This window comes from Phoenix dactylifera, chromosome 7 (assembly GCF_009389715.1).
Source record: "Phoenix dactylifera cultivar Barhee BC4 chromosome 7, palm_55x_up_171113_PBpolish2nd_filt_p, whole genome shotgun sequence".
Taxonomy (NCBI): Eukaryota; Viridiplantae; Streptophyta; class Magnoliopsida; order Arecales; family Arecaceae; genus Phoenix; species Phoenix dactylifera.
Genome location: NC_052398.1, coordinates 7,414,243 through 7,438,891, shown reverse-complemented (window position 1 = coordinate 7,438,891; position 24,649 = coordinate 7,414,243). Strand labels below are relative to the sequence as shown.

The 24,649-nt window shown below is 38.9% G+C and overlaps 1 protein-coding gene across 1 annotated transcript; it reads left to right on the top strand.

The window, feature by feature from the left end:
- Nucleotides 1-5,368: 5,368 nt before the first annotated feature.
- On the top strand, nucleotides 5,369-20,692 carry LOC103706453 (probable adenylate kinase 5, chloroplastic). The gene is made up of 20 exons (XM_039128160.1): nucleotides 5,369-5,653; nucleotides 5,728-5,832; nucleotides 8,857-8,985; nucleotides 9,066-9,200; nucleotides 10,906-11,052; nucleotides 12,780-12,854; nucleotides 12,939-13,041; nucleotides 13,187-13,227; nucleotides 13,350-13,470; nucleotides 13,723-13,766; nucleotides 13,834-13,914; nucleotides 14,023-14,161; nucleotides 16,010-16,089; nucleotides 16,179-16,244; nucleotides 17,482-17,511; nucleotides 17,616-17,725; nucleotides 19,525-19,662; nucleotides 19,778-19,807; nucleotides 19,956-20,286; nucleotides 20,423-20,692. Exons 1-19 carry the CDS (start codon nucleotides 5,438-5,440, stop codon nucleotides 20,086-20,088), a joined length of 1,923 nt encoding a protein of 640 aa, XP_038984088.1. The 5' UTR covers nucleotides 5,369-5,437; the 3' UTR covers nucleotides 20,089-20,286; nucleotides 20,423-20,692.
- The last annotated feature ends 3,957 nt before the right edge of the window (nucleotides 20,693-24,649 follow it).

The window sequence follows — 24,649 nt, the reverse complement described above, 5'->3', positions numbered from 1 at the left end:
GGCCCCTCCCTCCACGCTTTGGACCGTAAGCCCTTCCTCAAACGGACGGTATTGCCCCCGGTAATGGGGAGCGCGATTCCATCAAATCAGGGTAGTTTCGTCTTTTAGTAATTGTAATGGCGGAAGGGGCCGGAAGCCGTGCCAGAGCTCAGGACTGAGTTGCAACTCGGTCCGGGTTTTGTAATTATCGTGAGCTCAACTAATTTTGATCATTTGATAATAAAGTGGAATTTTATTTTTTATTTATTTTTTTTTTGGTACATCGGCGGCTCACACCCTACGGGTGTGGATACGGCCTGCAAGTGGAATTTTATTTTGGTTTGCTTATGTTGCCACCAAAATCCGAGCTCCAAGCTTAGAAGGGTTGGATGAGCTCCAAGCTAAGAGGTTGGCTGATAAGAGCAACCAGCTATGGTTGTGCTCGGATGAAAAAGCTTGTCTGGTATTGACTTTCTGATTTGAAAATAAGTCAAACAGAAAAAGCATAAAAACAGCGTATTTGAAGATTTTTTAGCATTATTTACATAGAACGAGGGTCAATGCTCGTTATTAAGTAAGGCGGACGCTACGCTTTAACTGCTTTGCCTTACAAAGCTTAAACTATGCATGATAATAGATGGAGCTATAACTGTTGGGGGGAAAAATACAAGTCGTCACGCTTGCATGAATATCCGAGCAGACCCTCCGACCTGGAGGCGACCGAGCAGATCCTTCGACCAGGAGACCCGGAGGCGCCCGAGTGGCCTCTCCGACTCGGAGGCGCCCGAGCGGACCCTCCGACCTGGAAGCGTCCGAGCGGACCCTCCGACCTGGAGGTGCCCAAGTGGCCTCTCCAACCTGGAAGCGTCCGAGCAGCCCTACCGACCCAAAGACGCCCGACTCGCGCGCTGTGGTCACATCCCCCCGCAGCGCGACCGAAAAACTACGCCTTGCCTTCGTCAACAATCAATGCGTATGACTCATACAGGCATTCGGTTTACTCAACAATCAAAGCGTATGGCCCCTACAGGCACTCAGTTTACTCAACAATTAAAGCGTATGGCTTCTGCTGTCTACGGACATCAAGCCCCTTACGGCAAACCTGCTTGGTTACGAATGATGGCATGACTCCACGATGATTTGAAAGCTTCGGCCTGATCCTCTACAGTAACAGCATTGATTCACACAATCGAGCATTAATTTCTACTACATGCCCAATCGTACGACAGACCGTTTATCCCGTCACATCACATGTAACCCAGCCCCCCTCTATAAAAGGGGAAGTTCTCCATTTTAAAGGGGGCTGGGAGATTGAAACTCTGAATATTCACTACCCCTCTCGTTAATACACTTGCCCCCTCTGACTTAAGCATCGGAGGGCCGGCGCCGGAAACCCCGGCCATCGGCTTCTTGCAGGTCTCCCGGAGAACGTTGCGCGCCGCCAGACCGCAGCTCGCCGATTCTCACCGGAGCTCCACCTTCCTAGCCCAGTGGTCGCCCCTGGGTCCAAATTCCAGCAACAATAACTATTGCCCATTTGAGAAATTTTAAAAGACTTTATGATGCCTTTAATGATGGTCATAAACTTATAGCGAGCTATTAAGGCATTTCAACTTTCTTTTTTTTTTTAAATTTGGTATATTCATAGAAAGGAAAAAAAAATATAATTACCATTTACTGGAAGAAAAGGAAAAAAATAACAAGCTGTCCAACTCCATGCATAAATAGGATAAAAATTGGGCATATATCTGATCAAGATTGAAGGAGCAAGATTGGAATCTTCCCTAAAATTTCCTTCATCCTCCTCATGGATTCGACCCGCCTTATCCCGCAGCAAAACTAGTTCAGTGTATCAGCACTGACAAAATTGATGTGTATGGAAACATATATTAAATACAAAGAGTGAATTCAGATGGAGAGTGAGGTGATATGTTTGAGTGTGAAATAGTTTATGACAAAGACTAATTAGTTGAGCCTGAGCCCACTCAAACTGCGCATAAGTACCGATCCAGTCTGCCGTGATAGAAGACACCTCAGCTCGGAGAATATGTTGCCCCACTGCACTAGCCTCATTGCCTTCTCTAAATAAATAATAATTAATAATAACAAATATATTTTTTAAAATTATCACTAGATTAATGTTACAGTAACACACAATATAAAAATTCATTATATACCCATTGATTTAGCCCGTGTTACCTGCAGTATATGCCGTTTGGGTTAACTTCGTACAGCTACCTTATTGGAAAACATGACACCTTGCTGGCTCTAAATTTATTACATGGTAGCCAACTCATCTAGGAATTGCTAAGAATGCCATATGGCCCTGGCAGGCACCAGAGAAATAAGTACGAAGTAGGTTTCCTATTTTGCTACGTTTCTTTCAATATCCATTTAAAAAAGAAATTCAAAAGTTATAAGATTCTTTCTACTAACGAAATGTCAACCCCATGATTGAAAAATAAAATAAAATAAAATTACGATATATACTACATGGCCAAGTAATACATCAAACAAATTGTTCAATTAACAAATCAATACATTCATATAGGCAAATCGATACATACTTTCAAGAACCTTATGTTCACCTTACTAGTATATGATACATAGTTAGATGATATATACTTAGCAAATTAATCATTTAGCAATCTAATATACATTTCCAAATAAATTGATACATAATTTTTAGATCATATTGATCATACACACTATATGGACAATAATACATGCTCGTTGACTTTCTGATAGATACTGCAAGTATATTTAATACACACCTAGAAGTGATTCAATGCACATCTCCAAATAAATCGATACACAATTTCTAGAAAATACTTTTTTACCAATACACATTATATAATCAGGTGATACATACCAAATAAATTAATCATCTCGCAAGCTAACACAAAGCTCTAGATAAACCAATACATAATTTTCATAATATAGTGTTCATTAGTACTAATACATAGTTTCTTAGCTTTGTCTGACATAAAAAAATTATATAAATATCATTTTTTAGATTCCATAAACTCTTATGTACAAAGATCCTTAAAAAAAAAGAAATTTGGAGGAGGAGAAAGAAATTAGGAAGGAGAAGAAAGATCTCGCGGATGAGATAGATGGCTTGATAAGAAAGAAGATAAATAGAGAGGCTGAATGCAGAAGAGAAAAATGCAAACAGTCTCTATTCGTGGACGACCTTTTTTGGCACGTGTAATTTTATTTTTTTATTTTTTTAAAAGTTATGAGATTGACAAACTCTTTAGTAGGAGGAGCTCTATTCTTATTTGACTTTTGGGTTTCCTGTTTAAGATGAGTGTTAGAGAATATATGGCAAAATAAAAATTTCGTTCTGTATGATATTCTATAGTACCAGTTCTACATGATTTTGTTTGGTCTACGGTTTCATTTAACATATTTTTTTCTGAAAAAATAATCACAAACCAAATCCCTGAATTAAAAACTAATAGATATGCAAAACAGAGTTATTTATTGTGGAGCAGACAAAGTATACCAGGGCCAGCGGCCAATGTTAAGAACAATATTTTGCGAACAATATTTTGAGATCAGCAACAAAAAAAATTCAGAATGACAGAGTTGTGTTAGAGGGAGACTCACGGACTTTGGCGGCTTGGATCGATGCTCTTTTACCATGGGTTGTTCTCAGTTAGCTTGTTTCAATCGAGACATGGGCAATCTCTCTCTCTCTCTGTGTGTGTGTGTGTGTGTGTGTGTGTGTGTGTGTCATCTGGTATTTAAGATGCATTCATTTGAGCTTTGGTTTCTCAAGAAGGCACATTTGTTTTTTTACTGAATCTGTTCTCAAGCATTTTCGCCGCTGGAAGGTCAGTCACAGTAGTTGGTAAGATGCGTAGGTCTTTGTTAGATCTCCTCTGTTCTGTTGAGAATCTTGATATCATTTTCAGTTAGACGGCATTTGAATGTGTAGGACATCCTAAGATTTGTATTTGAGTGACCAAAATTTGATTGATTTGTGGGGGTAAAGCTCTTATGCAATAATTGGTTGTGGAGGCGAATGACTTCATAGTACAATTAGGGCTCTCATGTGAAATGACTTCAAAGTACGCTTAGGGGTTAAAAGGGGTGGCATTGAGACTAGGTTCTGCCCATCAGCTAGCTTGCGATTTACTCGAGTCAAGTGTCCTTGAGTTTGAGTTCCATCGATCGATGGGACTTTGGTCACCATTACCAGTCCCTACCCGAGAAAGGACCATTCTGTCTGTGAAGCGGTCCCATCACCTGTATATTGATTAATTATATCAAATGCAGCTAAGAAACAGGCAGTGTTAAAGAAAGCTTCGTATGCTCCTCGTCAGTGAAGCTTGGGCATGGGTGACATTTGTTATCAGAGATCATAGTACTAGATTGATTGCTATAAAAGCGACGTTGTTCCATTGAGGCCTCGGCATTTGAGATGGAGCTCAGGACTGTCTAAGAAGGGCTATCTAATGGGCAACATGTGATGGAGGTTGACAGGATCATTCTGGAGGGCGATTCCGTTATTTTGATTAATCGCCTTCAGTCGGAGAAACGGAAAGAGGTGGAGCATCCGCTATTGTACGATATGCGTCGGATGATGCGGAAGTGTCGGATCATTCAGGTTAGGCACGTCCTTTGAAAAGTGAACCAAGCTGCTGATTGGGTCGCCTCCTTCGCTGCTTAGCATTCTGAAGAGTTCCTATGGACCTAGCAGTTCTTAGTTCCTCCTGCCTTTTGTAGCCTCCTGGTTAGTGATATAGTTAGTTATGCTCATGTGAGGGTAGTTTGAGCACCCGACCCATCAAAAAAAAAAAAGGAAGCTTCATTTGTCAATTACCTATTTGATATGCATGGTAACTCTGATGACTTCTATTCGAGCCGAGTATCAATTTTTTAAAGATCACGTATGAGGTTAGTTTTATATAAAATAATTAATAGAAGATGGATGGGGTGATACATATGATTGGATTTAAGAGTGAATAGCTTAAATTTTTAGGTTGAATTAGGTTGGAACTTTTATACCAAGCCTTCCTTCGTACTTAAATTTTTCATGGCTTTCCAATAACTAGTATTAGAACCAAAGAAATTAGGTACGTATGTATATATCCTGCTGATTTTATATGACACTGGTAACCAGGGATATTTAGAAATAACTTTTCCACAACATTTACGGCCTCGAGTCCAAAATATTTTGGAAAACTATCTAGAGTTCCCTAAATGATTTTTTTTTATCATTTATCAGTCCCTAATTATTAGTCAGCAATAAAAGGATTAGCCCCTGGTGTTTCATGGGCGTTGAAATCCCATAAAGTCGTCAAACGAATTGCCGACTTTGAAGACAAACCAACAATCCCGGATTATCATATTTCTGCTAAATATATATATCAGCGGCGGGCACTCCACCTTCCGTCCCTCGTTCCCCTCCATCCAAAGAAGCCTCTGCTATCGCTTCCCTCCCAAAATGGCCACCTCCGGCGTGACCCAGTTAACTCCCGGAAACCGCCGCTACGCCTCTCTCATGCCGTCTCTTACCATTCGCCCTCCTTCCGCTTTCCTCTTCTCCTCTTCCGCCCCCTTATCATCATCATCATCTTCTTCTCTCTCCTCCTCTCTGGCTTCCTCTCGCTCCCTTAGAGTCGAATTCAGGACTTCTTGGAAGAGAAACCCTAAGCCTAAGGTCAGTTGCCGGAGGTTTCGCCCATTTCTTTTAGCTCTTCTTGAGATTTCTTGATGTTGTTGTAATTTGTTTAGCAGGCGCTGAGGGTGGATTGCTCGGCTCAGGAGCCGCTGAAGGTGATGATCTCTGGGGCTCCTGCGTCGGGGAAAGGCACTCAGTGTCAGATGATCGTCGAGAAGGTGGGTTCTTTTTATCCCCTTGTGTGCCTTCTTTTTCTCTTTATGCTGTTTTCTTGTGCACGTTAATGTCAAGAATCATATGATAATTTTTAAAGGAAGGTGATGCATAAAGATTTCCTTTCCTTTTTTTTTTTCCCCCATTTTCGTCGTCGTTTTTGAGTAAGACTGGAAAAAGAAGCTATTTTTCCCCAGTAAAAGAGAACAAGAAACTGAACGCGGAAGCATAATCCAACATGAGGGATCAGCTGGACATGATAATGAGAGATTTGATGCTAAACCTTGTTTCACAATGGATAAAAGAGCATTGCAGGGGGAAGAAAAAGCAGCCAGGAAACTTGGCATGCCTCCTATGGTTGGAGGGTTGAGCGCAAAAAGGGAAAAATTTTTCTTGAACAAGAACATTGATATGGTAAGGAGTCTACCACCAGGGTTGATTTGGAAATGCACGGAGAGGGATCTTACACTCGCACACCCATAGACAAGGCCCTAGCTTCAACTCCTGCATTTGCAGTATATATCTTTGGTTGAACTGGTGTTGCCTGTACGCTTGAATTCTTAGGGGTTCTTGATCACTGACATCAGAAGGGGGGAATGAAGCTGAGAGAAGGGGCAAGTGAACAGAAGCACTGGAGTCCCCTCTATCTAGAGAGATGCGTTGTTGGGGCACTATATGCTCATTTTTTTTGTCTTGCAATCATAATTCCCCAACCCTCGTGTAGTGCTAAGGGCCTATGATATTTACATGTATTTATGTACGATGCTATCTTTCTGTTGGGTGATGCTCTAAACTCTAAAGGTGTAAATGCAAATCATCGCACAAATACCTGTTTTGGCAACTATTTTGGTTCGGGAGTAATGGAATCAGCTGTATGGTTTATTGTAAGCTGTTCCAACAACTTAACATTAAGACCAAAATTGGATATATGCTCCAATAAATTTCAGATCTGGACAAATGTGAATATTCTTCTTTTTTGAGTTATGATAGTTCAAAATGATGAGGTACAGAGTAATAGAAGGGCAACAAAAATTAAAGAGAAAACCTCTCAAAAGAATCTACTTTATTCTGCAAATAACTCCTCATGGACCCTTGTATACCAATGCTCAAACAAGACTAACATGTTGATTCCTGATCACAGAAAGGATCCCCTACTTACAATGGACAAAGAACTCAACATAATTCAACTCAAAATAGAACTTCTAATCAACATAAACACTCACTTTCCCAGCAAAAAGCTTCACAAAAATAGAACTATTCGCATTTGCATGGAAGGCTACTTGGAAAGACATGGAAATCATTTAAAAAGACAAAATCAATGATACAGAACCTTTTCTAACTCAATCTAAACCTAATAAAGTAGGAGTTCTAGGCAGTAATCCCACTCTAAAAGTTAGTGAGAGAAGTGCTAGAAAAATTCATATAAAAACCTAAAGATTGAAGTTGAAATATAATTTTTTGCATTGTTAAGTTTTCAAAAATTCAATTGCATCAGTTGCTTTCATTAAACTTGTTCACAGTTTTGTTGCTTTCGCAAACTGCTCCACCTATTCAGGATTAGGTTCCCACTAATCTCTTTGCTGGAGATAGAATGTGCATTGGAAGTTTTTTGAGTGAAGCCAAAATGCTTTATGTCCGTGATTGCAAATATCTGGTTTGTTTGGCCTAAACCTCTATATGTTGCCTTGATTCTGCACTCTGATTAACATCATAAGTCACTTAGTCTTTGAATAATACAATAGTAAAAGGGATCAAGAACTATTGTTTTACTATGAGACTATCATGGTGATGCAATTATGCAACTTAAAGGGGATTTACTTTTAGTAGTTAGTGCACCTTCAAATTTTAGCTTTTGCACCACTTTTGCCGGGACAAAATTCTCTATACTTCCTTATTAGAGAATACTTTAATCTGCTTTCCACTATAAGCCATTGTAATTTTTAAGGCACTTGGGCACTTTCAATCCATGTATTATCCTTTCAGTATCCTGGTCTCTCGCAACTAGATCGTTTACATACTGTTTGCTAATTTATGAGGCATGTTTTATCATCTTAAAAGTGAAAGGAGAAGATATGGGGTGTAGGGCTTATTGATGTCTAAGTTGGGTAAAGATCTTGGAAGAAGGTGATGGCAATGAAGGATCTGGAATCTCGAACACAGCATGCTGCTCTTATAACTTGCACATTTTCTTTCATATCCTCCATAACAGCCTTGAGTTTTTTGTTGATTCCCTTGGCGAACTCTCTCCACTTGTTGTCCATGATTGTGTAGGATCTCATTGCTCTCATGATGCCTAGATGCAGCCCCTTATCATTAGAGTCAATAAGAAATTTGATATAAGCTAAAATATAAACTCTAGATTTGGATATATCTGAATATTCTATTTTTATTATAGTCAAAACAGCAAGAAAGAGAGTATAAAGGAAAAGAAGAAGAAGAAGCATTGAAATAATGGAGGATTAGAAGCATAGAGAGAAAAAAGATAGGAGTAAATGAGGGGAAGAAGTATTCAATTTCTGAACATCCTAGTAGAGGGAGCTTAAGGAATGAATGGTTTTCTTTAAATACAGCTCTAAGCGCGAACCATATGCCGGCACAATTGGAGAGTGCTTTCCGAAGTTAGAAACATTCATTAGGCTTCACTTCGGTGATCGGTATATAGTGGATGTGAGGACAATAGAGTTTCATGTCAAATCCCATGTTTATTACAAGGATGTAACCTTTTGACTTGCACTTCACTTTTCTATAAAATTGTACAACATGCATGGAAGGAGCTGAAATTCATTATTTCCATTATTTGAGTTTGTGTTCTTGAAGTCGTGGGTGGATATTTCTTATGGATAACTATTGTTTTCACTTGCAATTACTATATCTCGATTATATGCTAGATTACAGTAAAAATGTACTGGGATGACAATACTGATGCCACTTTTCGATTTTCCGTTCATGATTATGAGGCTCCATAAATGTATAGTTTCTGGCCTTCAAGTATAATTTGGTTAACATGATTTATGATTTGTACCTTCTAGTATGGATTGGTGCACATATCAACAGGAGATCTTCTAAGAGCTGAAGTATCACAAGGGACAGAAATTGGAAAGAAAGCAAAAGAATACATGGACAATGGCATGCTTGTTCCAGATGATATCATCACAGATGTATGTTATACTTCAATTATCCTGCATATTTTTCCTTTTCTGTTCCAATACTATTCTAATTAGTAGTTTCTTTCCCTTAGATGGTGATATCACGGCTATCACAACGTGATGTAAAAGAGAAAGGATGGCTTCTTGATGGGTATCCCAGGAGTCCTTCACAAGCACAGAGTCTTGAAAGGATCAAAATAAGACCAGACATATACATTGTACTAGATGTATGCCATTTAAATTCTTTTATTCACTATTCTTCTTCATTGTTATATTAAACCAGTCCTTTGAGCTCCTATGATCAAAGCATGCTAATGCTAGATAACTGTGTGCATATGTGTCTCAAAGCTTGTGTCTTCTGCTTCAATACTGATTTTGTCCTTCAGGTGTATGCTCATCTGCTTTACGTTTTAATATAGATTCTTTATCATGTTAAGGTTGTTCAAATATATGAAGGTGCTGTATATAATATACTCGATTGGAAAAAACAAAATATTCTTCTTTCCGTTCATTTTTAATTTCTGTTGGATATCACTAGTGGACCAATTAATAGTTTGGTCCATTGGTACACCTTAGTACATTTCCCCTTTTGCTTTGTTTCTATCATTGGGCCTATATTTCTGATTGGGATAAAATTATTGTGATTGCGCATTTGGGCTGCAATTACAAGGCTAAACTGATGGATGAGACCTATCACTGGCGATCAGCAATATAAGTCAGTATTTGAGCCTGAATCACTCACAAGTGGTTGCCCTCTTGTTAATTTTACTAGGCACCACCTGGCTAGCTAGAGAATGACTGGGAACTTTCCATGTACGCTCCCACATTGAATCTCGTCCTTTCCTTTTCTCTTAGCTTATATAAGTAAGAATTCTATCCCCACGATTCTTCTTGGAACCCTTTCTGTATCATGTTAGTGCTATATTCTTCATGAAACTACAACATAAGTTCAGGCCCATAATGGGGCCGTGCCAAGAAGAAATATAAGAGATTGTTTCATTGCTATTGAGTTTCCCACATGTGATATCTTGATTCATCTGGCCTCTCTTTACATGCCTTTATACGTAAAAGCTCTACATAGTGGTTCATATCTAGATGGTGATGAATTGTTGCTCTTTTTTCTTTTCTTTTCTTTCTTTTTTGGGAGATATAATGTCTTTAGGCAACTTTAGTCCTAGTTGGCTGGATACAAAGAAGGCTCAAGCCCGCAACTTTTTTATTTACATGACATGAACATGTGAGCCAAATTAATTGATTAATTGAAAGCCATAATGAAGAGGTGTCTGATGGAAGTTGAGTGGTTGTTTGTCATGCTTGTAAAGGTGCAAGTATTTGTTCAGATTACTTAGATAGCTAATTGACTTCGCAACAAATGCAATATAAGTAATTTGACCACTATGGAGATGCAGATCATATGCCACATGATATGATCCAAGCAGCTATAAAAGATGATATGTGTAGCTGGTGCAAACCAAGCAAACCATCGAGCTTGAAAGAGATAATATAGATCTTGGTATTTTTTGGTTGTAATGGATGCCCAGATTACTCACCACCCACCATATAAATTGTTACATGCATACATCAAAAGAATCAGTTATATCTTCAAACTTGTTGGTGCAATCTATCCTCTTACTTGATTAACATTGTTAAATGTTGATCTACACTCCTGGTCTCTTGGTATCTTATCTTTATTTGCTTCTCAAAGAATTCGAATTGCCAATTAACATAAAAAGAAGATAAGCATTTTGTTTCTCTTAATATAGATGCCCTTCATTTTTTTTTCTATTTATAAAAGCATAAATGTACATATAATTTTTACACGTTGAAAGCTAAGCATTTAGATTTACTCATGCTACCTTGATCCAACCTGGTAATTTGGCCCATGAACCCGATTAATTTGACTATTCACAAATCTTATCTGTTCACATTCAGGTTCCTGATGAAATTCTAATCGACAGATGTGTTGGAAGAAGGCTGGATCCTGTGACTGGCAAAATTTACCATCTTAAATACTCTCCTCCAGAAACAGAGGAAGTTTCTGCACGGCTTATAGCTCGTTCTGATGATACACAGGAAAGGGTAACTTTTTTCTGTTATTCTCATGCTTTTTTTCTTCTTGTTTTACTTTATTGTCTTTATAACAAAGATGGGAAACATGTTTTGTGTGCTTCTATAGATTTGTTGATGTAGCTGTGAGCCTGTGACCATTTGCATGAGCAAGTGCCATGCATGGTGCCAATTCAACAAGGAAAATAACCAAAATGAAAAAGCATTAATATACCTACATGACTTGTCATCAAATCAGCTTCTGCTCATCTTATGAGCTTGATCGATCTATCAGATAAAACCTAATCTCCCCGGTCAGCCATGAAGGAACAATAGATATTAAATTTTGTTAACTCCTAATGGCTTTCAAATGATTCATTGGATTTGGGTTTAGAAAATGCTGAAACATGAAATAAAGCTCCTTACATGTTTATATGCATCCATAAACAGAGAGAGAAGATGAATCAGAACTATAAAATTATTCATTGTCTTTAAACACATTGATAAAACAAGCATCCAGGGCATACTGGTTGTAAAGCTACACCAATATTAAAATTGCAAACATATTCATTAAGATAACAACCATAATTTTATGTGGTAGAATTATGGATGTTATGGTTCTTCCATGGCTTAGTTACCCATGTAATTCCACTACATTACTATGAGAAGTATTTGCCTGTCAGAATAAGTTATACTTTATGAGACATAGTGGCTGCTCACTCCATGTTTGCATAAAAGGGTAGATATTTGGACATAAGATCACTCATGTTGGAAATCTACTCCAAGTTCTACTCTTCTATAACAATGATGGCTCATTGTATGCAATGATAGTAAGTACTACATGCTGCCCCCTTGCTGGTTACAGGCCAGCACAGTACAAAACTATATTGTGTCGTGCCATGCTATGCCGGTCATGTGTCTGCCCTCATTCCAGGGCTCATAATGAAGAAAAATGAGTCAGTGTCACCCCATATTAATCTTTAGATTACTCATACTGGAAATCTATTCCAAGTTCTACTCTTCTATATATGATGGCTTGTTGTATGCAATAATAGTAAGTACCACATTCTGCACCCTTGCTGGTCACTGGCCAGAACAGTACAAAACCATATTATGTCATGCCATGCTTTGCTGCTCATGTGCCTTCCCTCACTCCAGGGCTCATAAATAAGAAAAATGAGTCTGTGTCACTCCATATTAATCTTTGCTGGCCCGTGCGACTGGTACAGATTAATGCAGATAGACTGGCCTATGCGACTGGTACAGACTGATATGGATAGACTGGTAAGCATGTTATAATGGTACATACACCCTGTTTCTTGCCTATATCTTGTGAGGAAGGTATGCATGTTATGTCATTGACTGGCATGCACTTAATTCATGATTATATGTCGATGTAACTCAAACCTCTTGACTAATGGATAATACTCAAAATGGCGTAAGAAGATGGTTTACACTTAAAAATAATGAATTTGCCACACTCTGCAAGCATTGTAGATCGATTTTGTGCAATACAGAGTGAGTCTTTTTTTCCCTTTTATTTCTTCTTTTTCTGCTGAGCTTGGTAACATCATCATAATGAGGCATCTGCATTCTGCAATTCTGGGACAGGATTCGTATGAGGTCCTTTTGCCAACATTATATTGCAATTTTTATGGGTTAGCTTATGAATGTATATCCATCATCAAGAGTTTATTTAACATTTTTTCCTTCTGAATGTAGAATGCCATGTCTAACTATTGTTTCTTATATATGGCCAGGTCAAATTACGTCTTGAGACATACAAACGAAATGCTGTAGCTACCTTGCCAACATATCTGGACTTGTTAAGAAAGGTCATTGCATACTCTGGGTTACATTTATTTTGACAGGCATTTGAAGAATGGTTCTTTTTATTTTAATATTTTTCAAGGAAATAGGTAGATGGAAATCGCCCAAAAGAATTTGTATTTGGAGAAATAGACTCCCTATTACAGCAGGTTTATAATGCTGTAAATAACAAGAACTTGGACAAAATTAAAGGTCAGTATTTAGCAACTTTTTTCATGATATATTATTTTTTACTCGATTGGTACTGAAAGCACTTAAAGGTTCATACCACTTGTTATCGCCACACAAGTATAAAATTCTTATGCTTCATTTTTCTTTGCTCTTTATCTATTTCCAGGAAAACTGGTTACCAATCTGAAAATGACAACTTCAAACAAGGTGTGCACCAAATTGTTACTTTACATCTACTGATTGCTGTTTGAATATAATTAGTAAATATTGTCATATGTTAAAATATCAACCTAGTTGCGATATATCTTGTATTATAAATTCTTTCCCAGGATAATTGGCGAGGGATTCCTACTCGATTGAATAATATTCCACACTCAAAGGAAATAAGGGAATATTTCTATTATGATGTGCTACAAGCTACACAGAAGGCCATAGAAGAAAAAGAAGCCGGTTAAAGGTCAAGAACTTGAATTTATTCTTCTTTTTAATTTTAAACTGTTAATAGCAGTCCCATCATCAAATTGTAAGTATTTTTCTTAAGCAAATTTATGAAATATATTAAGATCCTTAGCATTATATACATCTTTACCTGAAAGCTTGTTATCTTCTTGCATTGTTTTTTCAATCTATATCTGAACTTCTTGAATCAGTATTTTCTCTCTGAAAACTAAGTTGGGGTCATAGGTCTTACTGATTTACCAGATTCGCAGGTGGAGATCAACATTCCTGAACTTAACCCGGAAATGGTAAGGGATCATTTTTCCCCCTTCATATCAAACCTATGCAGTAACTTACAGCTCCTGTCATGTTTAGGATGTCTACCGAATAGGTACCCTTATGGAACTTGTACGAACTCTCGCCCTTTCATTTGCTGACGATGGAAAACGTGTCAAGGTAAATCATCTCTGCTGCATACAAGCTTTTCTTCATCTGAGGTTTTTTTGTGTAATATCATGGGGAGCGAATTATTATTGGTGAAGTTTTTTCCCTTTTTTTAAGTAGGTTTGTATCCAAGGGTCTATGGGGGAAGGTGCACTTGCTGGTATGCCATTGCAGCTTGCTGGAAGCCGAAAAATTTTGGAATTTATGGATTGGGGCGACCATGGTGCTAAAGGCACCTTTATTAACATTGGCTCCATAGGTCTGTGATTGAAAACCTTACACAGCTGCACCTTTTTCTACAATTATAATCCTCCTCTTCTTACACCTCACGAAGTTGTTCTTTAATGCACTGCAGTATACATGTAATAAAATTATAAATTATCAGATGTTAGTGGACATAAAGTAACTTCCAAGGCTCACAAGGGAGGGAAAACTGTGACAATAGAAATATAAGGAGCATATTTACAAAGAAATCAGCATTAACTGGACCAGAAAGGACGTTATGTAGACCGTCTTCAGCAATAGCCAACAAATAGACCAGCCAGCAGCCTCACACACAAGCCCTGCACTCTCTCTCTTTCTCTCTCTCTTGTTAGAGTCATAATCGATGCTAAACCGGCAATCCATCTGATGCATAGAAGGTTATCGTTCTTAATTTCTTATTATTGCATTTATGTCATCCTTTGAATCATCTTCTGTTTAATTCCGGAGAGTCTACAAAACCACCTAGAGAAACAACTTCCAAGTTTCATCTATTGCTTTTTCGTCACCAATTATCCATCCTTCTGCTCTATGTATCTTTTTATGTAATTTCTACAAAAAAAGCTGTCAAAAATTTTGTCAGCAATACTGAGTCCATATCAAAACCACATAACCTGAATCAGAAGTAGTTTCAAACATCAACTTAGCATCGACACGCGGACCGTGCCCTAAACCAATACTTGGGACTGTGCCGTATACCGACACTCGGGATTGTGCCCTATGCCGACATATAGGACCGTGGGATGCCCCACCATCCCACCAGTATTTAAAACCTTAAATCTGGAATTCATTAGGTTCAGTTGTTGTCTTGTCAAAACTTTCTATATTATGCATTCCAGTTTTGGATGCTCTTAATAAATTGCTCCAGACTCCTTTCTTGTTGATGTTATTACTTTAAACAATGTTATCTTCCTGATTCTACATTTCTGCTCAGATGTATATACTAAATACAGCTCATGCTTTCAGCTATGCAGATGTGAGAAAGTGATGCTTTCTCTCTACTTTTTTTAAGATATAAGTGTAGAGGTGAATAAATTATTATTGTTATGTTTTGATGAGATATTGAAAGCTGGTCTCTTTCTTTTTTCATTATTTGAGTAAATTGATTTGCGACTGCATTTATTATGACCATAATTACGTTAGACTTTTTATTTTGGGGAACTTAATACCTGATCCTTTCTTTTGACTGGACTTTAACACATGGTCCCTTGACCATTATCATTTAATTTTTAGTCCAGCACACACTTACACATGTATTATACATACTTATTACTAGTTCTTGCACACAGTTATATTCTCCACATACACGGTTACATTGTCGCTGCACACACTCATATTTGTGTGTACATAGTTATTCGTAACTACGTATGCGTTGGAGAATTAGTGCGTACAGCCATTAGGGACCGGGAATTAAACAAACTTTAAAACTTCGGGCAGGTGTTAAAAGTCCCAGCCAACAAGGACTAAATGTTATGTCTGGTCAATGGAGGGCCAGCTATCAATTTACTGTTTTATTTTTGTTAGAGTCAAGTTCGTGTCAGATAGAAAGAGAACTATGTAAGAAAAACTTAGGAAGTATTTTTGAATTGTGATTCACACACATAGAGATACATCCCTCAGTCATCAGTTGCCCCCCGTTACAAATTCTGGGCTCTGCCTGTAATAATGGCAGCAGTGCAGAGTTTCTCTTGCCCATAATTCATTACTGTTTAACCATGCGAAATCTATGAACTGCTGGAATCTAGATATGCTGTTGTCTACTGTATTTTATTTTTCCATTTTTATATGCCTATTTTGGTTAGACATGATTAATAGTTGGGTTTACAAATCCTCTGTTATATCATAGGTCCTAGAGAGGTCGATGAACAAGATGATATATTTATTCTAGTGGCTCCCCAAAATGCTGTTGGGAACTGTATAATTGATGTGAGGAACTTGTAAAAAAATGTTGCATATATCTATAGTTTGAAAAAATATTTTGCTTTCTTTCACTAAGCGTGGAGTTGGATGTGCAGGATCTTAGAGCGATGACAGATGCAGCTGGTAACCGTCCTGTTATCCTTGTTAATCCTCGCCTAAAGGTTGTTTACAGTTTTTCTTGGTTTTCTCTTAGTAGGTCTTCACCAAGCAGATAGGATCCATCAACTTATCTTGCACAAAATATTTTAGCATGTAGTATACACATGGTTTGCGCTTATCTTTCAAGTCTTGTTGTCTTTTACTGTCAAACCTACTTAAGCCAGTAACTTAGAGGATCTTGACATCAAATGAAAATGACTTTTAAAGATACAACTAAGATCCTGTTATGAAATTTTTGAAGAATTTTAAATTCTAATTGGGAAAATAGTTATATTATTCTAGGTACATGTTCTACATCTTAGAAGACTGTGCTAATGTAATTATTTTCAAGCATGGCTTTTACATTTTTCTTAAGTATATATGCTGGGAGATCTTGATCATTTCTTAGTTCACAAGCCTTTATTACCTGAAATTAAGGTTCAAATACCATGGGACAGGGCTGTCTTAGCAAGATTCGCCGTCTAGATACTGGATCTTTAACCGGAGCCACACTAGCACTGCATCAGTACGGTACCGTACGGTACGAAATTTTTTTGATATACCGAGTGTCGGTACGTCTTCCATACTAGATACTGGTACCGAACCGGTATGGTACGGTATGCTCCGTACCGTCCGATTCGGACCAGTACGGTGAACCATGCATCTTAGTTTTTCTATGGAACGGGATGCCCCATGTCCGGACACTTGGGATAGTGGATGGCCCATCATCATGTCCATTTCCTGACTTGTCCCATACCGACGCTTGGGAAGGCGCCATATACCAACATTCGGGATGGAGGGATGCCCCGTTGTTCCACTGGTTTTTGTAACCTTGCTTATAACCTTGCTATGCTGTCTTTTACCAGGGCAGGTATTTCTTCCTAGTCACATTACATTCCATCCACATGGTTATCATCATTTCATTTATTTCTGACTAAAAATGCTTCTGAGTGGAAACAAACATGTGCAGTCCTTTTTATGTTGCTGTTCCATCAGCTTAGTGCTTAGGAAAGGTGTAGCATGATTCTGTTTTTAAGATTGAAGATGTCCTTGAGTAATGCATAAATCTGGTTCTATGTCTGTGCGCTGTACCACTTTTCAACGTAAACTGCTTCCTATAATTGAATAGGAGTATCTCTGTGCACATGCTCAACAAATCTGTTATAGTTTCCTTGAGATGGTTTTGGACTGTATCAAACAGGTGATGCAGTTGCCTATATTTCTAATTTTTCTTCATGCTCTGATATTTTATGCTTTCAGGATTTGCCGGGATCAAGTGGCATAATGCAAGTAAGTTTGACCTTTCCTGTGCTATGATGCAATCTACTTTTGGTTGATTCAGATATGCTGCCATCCACAAATTTACTTACTAAGCAGAACCTTGAACATTGAAGACAATGGGAAGGGACAAGAGACTGGAGTATGCTGCATCATTTGAAAACTGTTACTCCTTTCGGCTTCTATATTATGCAGGCACACAATACCCAATTATGGGTGCTCTGAGGTTAGTTCATTAAAAATGTTTTGAATCTTCTGTATTGGATAAAGTTTTAGTTCACACATGGATGATGCTTGCTAGATCAGATATGATTAGTCGAACAATCTCTAACTCACACATGGATGATGCTAGACTTAAAACTTTTAAACTTTTAAAAATACTGATATATTTATTTTTTTTTTTTAAAAAAATCCAGTAACCCTCTCCATCATATGAAACATCTAAAAAAATGAATAATTTTTTCCATGACCAAATTTGTTGTTCTGAAAAAAATGAAATAGTATGCCTCTACATCTGATTTTAGACAACAGCCAAAGTAATGAAACAAAAGAGTAAATAATAGAAATATATGAGTAAACTATGAAGCAAATTGAAGAATATGTAATATATATACATCATCGCTAAGGGTTATAAATGGAGAACTAATATTAAGAGTAATCATCGAACATAAGGTTTGCCAATTCTTTCAAAGTCAAGCATATTTATCACTGTAACCATAACCAATCAAGCCTTATCCCAACTACTGCATCTTCATTCACCAAGACTTCCTATGTGTGGCCATCTTTGATGTAATTTCAAGCTTTTCCATATTTTTTCTACAATCTCCACCTATGTCACTTTAGACCTTCCCCTCCTTCTACGCCTTCGATAAAAATTAGAGTAGCTCTTCTTACTAGTGCTCCTCAGTTCTTCATTGCCTATACCCAAACTATCTAAATTGATTTTTCCTTCTTCTCCTCTTCCTCCTTTTTCTCCTTTCCTCCAACTTCACCCCCCTCCTCCCGCTTCACTTCCCTGCTCTGCTGCTTCTTCTTCTTTGCTTTTTTTGTTATTTTTGCCTGCTGGTGTTCTCCTCCTCCTGTTTGCTATTTGTTGCTGCTTTTTTTCTCCTTGCTGGCTTGTAGCTGCTGCTGCTGCTTCTTCTCTGTTTGCTTCTTTTTTTTTTTTTGCCTGCTTGCCTGCTGCATCTTTTCTCCCTTGTTAATGGCTCAAGGTTTAGGGTTTAGGGTTTAGGATTTATGCAATCCTAAATAATGAAACTTATCTCTTTGTGGTAAATCTTGCTTATCAGTCTTAATAGGAACCTATCTTCATCTCTGTTTTCACTAAAATTTCATTCTGTTTACTTTGTCTTTGTTCAACTGATTTTTAAGCTTTTGTCCTCCCTAAAGCTTTCATCCATAAAAACAAATTTAGCATTTAATCTACTTTTCTCATCAACCAACACTTTATCATCTATAAGTAGCATCCACCAAGGCGTCTTTCTGAATATTAGCATATATATCAGTGTATTTATATGAAGGATTGCAAACTTTTGTAAGATGTTCATATTGATAACCATACTAACTATGTTGGACCTTCAATTCCTTAAAATTGCATTGTCCTGTACACTGTCAAAATTATTGTTGTGTGGGCATGGGGCCATATCTCATTTATCAGCAATTTGATATGCTTACTCAAGTCACTTATCCAGCCTACCATGTTATAAAACATAATGAAGAAACCTGTGTTATCATGTAAGGGTTGACTATATGGATCTCATTTCCCCCTTGTCCAATCTGAGGCATCCATAAACAAGATGCCATCTTGTATCTCCTTACTTTCTCCATCTGTTGTGACACCTGTAACATTTTTGATTTGCAACGGTTAAATTGTAATCAGAAACAAGTTTGATGGAGCATTCTCCCTCTCCTCTCCTTTAATTCTTGCTTCTAAAAATTACCAGATCAAGTAGATCTAAATTCAACAATATATGTCATAATTATAACAGTTTCATGCTAGCATTGTTGTACTCTTGATTGTAGGATGACTTACCCACATCGTTACGAACTGTACAAGAGGGTCGATGAGCCATCTGGAAAGGAGAAATATGTCATCATAGCTACATTCCCAGAAAAACCAACAGGCGATGAAATTAATGATGCTTTCCTAGGAAAACCAAGGTAAGACATGCTAATAGGTCGGATGTAATTTGTATTGTAAGTTGTTTCCATGTTAGAGTACTCTTTGGTGCTTGAAAACATAGTATAAATTGCTTTGTTCTTGATATGATTGCAGAAACAAAGAGAAAGCAACTTCTGGACTCTGGTATGACATATCCCATCTTCTGAACATTTGGAGTATCTATTACCATGGTCTGCTATATTGACCTGTACCGATTGTACCATACCATACCGGTATGGTATCTACGGTGTTAACGTTCGGTTGGGTATATGAGCTGAACCGATCCATGCAGGTCCAAACTGAGCGAAGCCGACCCATACCACCAAGTACCGGCCCATGCCATCTGGTTTTGGGTAGTACCATGTCTGGGAGAAAAAAGTATTAAGAAATTTGTCTGGGCACGAGATGCATACTGTACCGCATGAACTGTATTGTACCAAACCAGTGATGTACTAGTACAGTTCTCGGTACCGGTTTTGCAGGCCTTGATCTAGACTTTAAAAATTTGAATATATCCTGCTTATGTAATATCTTTTTCCTACTTTTCTAGGGGTTTCTTGAGCAGTATTCTGTGAGCAAGAAAGAGATTCCTCTTAACACTGTGCAACTCAGATGCATATGCTGTGAGTGGTAGTGTAAACCCTATTAACCTTTCATTTCATGAATGATCATCATTTAAGTTTCTTCTATTTCCTTTCTCATTTTCTTCCAAGTTTACTTCCTCAAATTAAATTCCTGAAATGTATGCCTATTGACCAGGTAAATGGGCTGATGAACAGACATTATCTTATTCTGTTTCCAGATTTTCTCCTTCGGAAAATTTATGAAGGGATCCTCCCATAATTATGTAAATTTGTATTTTAACCCATCTAGATCTTTCTTGAAAAAGCTACGATGAGGTAGGAGGGATTGTATTGTCGTTAGGGAGGAAAAAGGATTGTATTGTACTTTATTTGTAATGTTTCTGTTTGATGCTAATGCAGCTTAGCTGTTTTTTCCAATGTAAGTCGGTGCTTGTATTAGGTTCAACTTTTTTTTGTGGCTGCCTGCATAAGTAGTTTGCAATGGTGCATTTGGATTTAAGAATTAATGTGGAGAGCACATATTAAAAAAAAACTTAACCTTGTTATCTCTATGTGATTCAATCAGTGAAAAGAAAGATTTTTTTCAACTTGCTCAACTCGAATCTCTCAAAAGAAAATTAGAAAAAGATGAAGGAATCTCGAAAGTAGAGCTTTAAGTCTTCTTTTTTTCATTGATCCTCCTACACTTCTTAAAATGAGGTACATAGCCCTTATTTATAATATTAATGAGGTTTTTTTTCGCAATTTTGGTTAGATTCCTTTTCTATTTTCTAGTTTGGCTAATAATTTGTGCTCCTTTTTGGCTAGGAAATAATTTGTGCTCTTTGAATATGGTCATAATTGAACTTCGGTGTTTTCAGCACAAAAAAAAAAAAAAAGTTTTGGTGCTTGACCTTTACCTCGTACTCATCTATATCAATGCAATCCACTGATTACAAGACAGAAACAAAAGCTATTCCCATGAGACTTCTTACATTTGATTGAACCATACATATAACTTGGTGCTTGTAAAAAACACTTTTCTCCTGGTTTTCTCTCGTGTCCTGGCCAAGTGACTGCATGTTTAAGGCGAACGTCTATCGAATTTATGTTTGATATTAAGGTGGGGATTGCGAGATATAAATAATCATCTGGTTTGATAGTTTGAATTTTATGAAATTAAGTTAATTAAGATAATAAGCTGAAAATTTTATGATAAATTAATTAAGATGTCTGATATTGATGTAAACTGGCATCTCCCAAGGAAATCCCAGTCGGCTGTCGTGTGCGATTCACCGACCTAATTCGCTGTTCCCTGTCCATTCTTTTTCAGCCAATTCCGATCGGTGGTCACGAGTGAGGCCCGTCGCTTTCGGTCCTGCATGCTCTTCCCATGTGACGGGACCACTGTCCTTCTGCTCCCCCCTCATCTCCATCCCCATTCCCATTTCCATTCCCATTCCCACCCTAACTTACGGATCGAGGTTGTATCCTTCGCGAGAAAGAAGGATTCACCTTCCTTCGCGCAAATTCACCGTTGGATCACCCACCGCACATATCTCAAAGCCCTCCAGCTTCCGCCCTCCATCCGTCTCAACAAATCTCAAAGCGACCAGTGGATGATCCAACAAGAGCTCGCCCATGCCTCTCCGTCCGCGCCTCCACGTCCCTGTCGTCCGCCCATGACCGGAGCGTAGACCAAACCAACCCGGCGAGCCGCGTCACACCATTGAGCACCGCCACCCCGTCCCTAGTGCATTCGCCAAGTAGTTGCCTATCTGGCAGCCGGTGATTGGTTAAAAAAACAAAGATCAGCGCAGCTGGTCCATTAGCCGAAGGCCACGTCGGTACCCTTGGGCGCCAACTAATGGAATGGCGACGTGCTGTATTGTCCACATCATGCTCCCCGACGGTCAAATCGTTTCATCATGCCCCACGGACGGCTAGGATGGTGGAACGCGTTCCGAGAGAAAAATAAGACAGCGACCGCAGACGGCGAGGGGGGAGGGACCGAGTTGGGAGTACCTCGCCACCGTCTGGCGACTGCACAGCGGAACAGAATCCAATCCCATCTTGGAGGGTATTTTCGCCATTTCTCACGGGTCTCTTCCGCCTATACATGCGGCCTCTTACCTCCACTCTCTCCCTGGCTCGGCGAAGAAGAGAGAGAGAGAGAGAGAGAGAGGGGGAGGGAGGGGTGGCATGAGACGCGCATGGCGTGGAACGATCACCGTTCGGTCGTGCCACGCTGTGTGCGTCTGATGCGATCTCTCTCTAGAAATTGTACGTCTCGGGAGAGCATTCCTGCGGTGGTGGAGTGCCCCCGTGGCGCGGCCGGCCGCTACCTGTAAACAAAGCTTTTCTCACAATTAATTAAATCGACTCCCGCAGTAGCACCGGTGACATGGTTCCAACCCGATGAATGAATGGTTCGGTTCGGTTCCTCTAAATATACTGCCTGAACGTATAGTTTATGGGCTACGTACTAATTGTTAAGTTTCTTTATAATAACACTAGCTTTATATGCATTGAGTATGAGCTCTACACACCAAATGGTTGCATGAACGGAGGAACGTACGACGTCCCAACCAGATGGATGTTATCGTTAATCTGTGAGCTGGGGCCGGGTTGCGTTCTTTGCCGTAGTCATCAACCCACGTGATCTCTTGCCTTCTCACGGTAAGTCGACAGTTCTTCTCATAATTGTGTTATTCTCCACTAAAACGGTGCGTCGATCGTCCCTGCTTTGCGTGTTTTTTTGAAGGTACGTAGAACAGTTCATATATACCATTTTTCAGGAGTATATCTTTGCTACCTCCTCGACTATGGGAAGAGGTTGTCTGTAGAGTCATTTTAGCTCATGATCCTAAGACCATTTTGAGGTGTATCCATCCACCCTCGGTGACTCAATATGGAAGAACGTTTAGATCCAGTGATTTACATGCTCGTGATTCTCTGTTTTCATGCAGGACTTCTTCTGGATCTCCAAATATGTGGGTTCCATGCGCCTGATGTGGCGCCCGGCCGTCGCCTTCGTAGAGCCGACCACGCCGCGTACCACCGGACAGGATGGACTCAATGGGCTGAGCCGAGCGGAGAGGCTCGCGTCGACTTGTCCATTACCGCGTCCGCAGAATAACATCGACCTCGTCGGAATCCAATGCGGTACGTCGCGTGGGGAGGGGCGGGGGGTTGCATCCCTCGCGTGAAAGAAGGATTCATCCTCCTTTGCGCGAAACCACCGTTGGATCACACATCACACAGATCTCAAAGCGATGCAGCGGTGGATTCGAGCGAAGGAAGGTCCTTCTTTGGCGAGAAGGATACGGCAACCCCCATCCATCGTGTCGCTTGTTACGGCGAGGGGAGCGTCACGGGCGTCACGTGCATCACGCGAGGGATCGCGGGGGCCGGTCGGGTTTTTTGGCTGGAAATACGGTGTATATTAAAAAGCTGCAATCTCTGAATTCATAATCTCAACGTCACGCGTGACAGATTTGCACCGACGGAAACGGACAGAGACGTATAGAAATCTCGCACGAAAAATAGTTTTACAGCTCACAACGTTGCTTTTTCTATCACTTCACTGGCTGACAGCCAGCTACACAACGCTGTTGTACGACATTTCTGGGTTGCTTTAGCAGTATTCGTATACTGAATGATTCTTTGAATTCTTCACGGTTGCTAAACTAAAGTTCTTAATAATCTATATATGGCTGATTTAAAATACTTTTACAAAGTTGTTAAAAAATAATGATGTTGTTCGTTGTTGTTGCTGCTATTGCAGCTGCCGTGCTATTAAAAAAATATTTATTGGCGTAGAAGATGTGATTTTATTCTTGTTAACTTTTTTTCCAGAGAAAGAATCGAACTTATTTTTGTATTGAATGAATGTAAGAAACCACGCCTAACTAAAATTAAATTTGTATGTTGAATTTGTTACGCTACTCTCAGGCTAAGGCATCCACCTCGTGAGGACTTAACTTTGAGGACGATGTATAGGATTCAAATCCTAAGTTTTCTAAAAATACTAAATGATTTATTTTAGCTTATAATTAAGGAAAATGCTGCAAAAGTTCTTGAAAAATAATTTAGTAAGATAGAAATCTCGTGCAAAAAAAATTAAATGACAGATAGGAAACTTTCCTATAGCTCTCGAGACACTGCTGGAAATATATATAAAATAATAGGAGAGATATATGCCAGCTATTTGAGTTTTCTAAGTGAGTTTTCTGTGTTGAATGACGTTCAACTAACAAACCATCCTCATAAATAACTTTGAAATAGAGATTGTCATACGGACCCATTAACAGGCAAGAACATGAATGCTTGCTGGGATTACATGCGCATGCTGGTGCACTTTTCCCTCTGAAAGATCATGTAAATCTGGCATTTATTGTAAAAATATGAGCTATATAAAAAC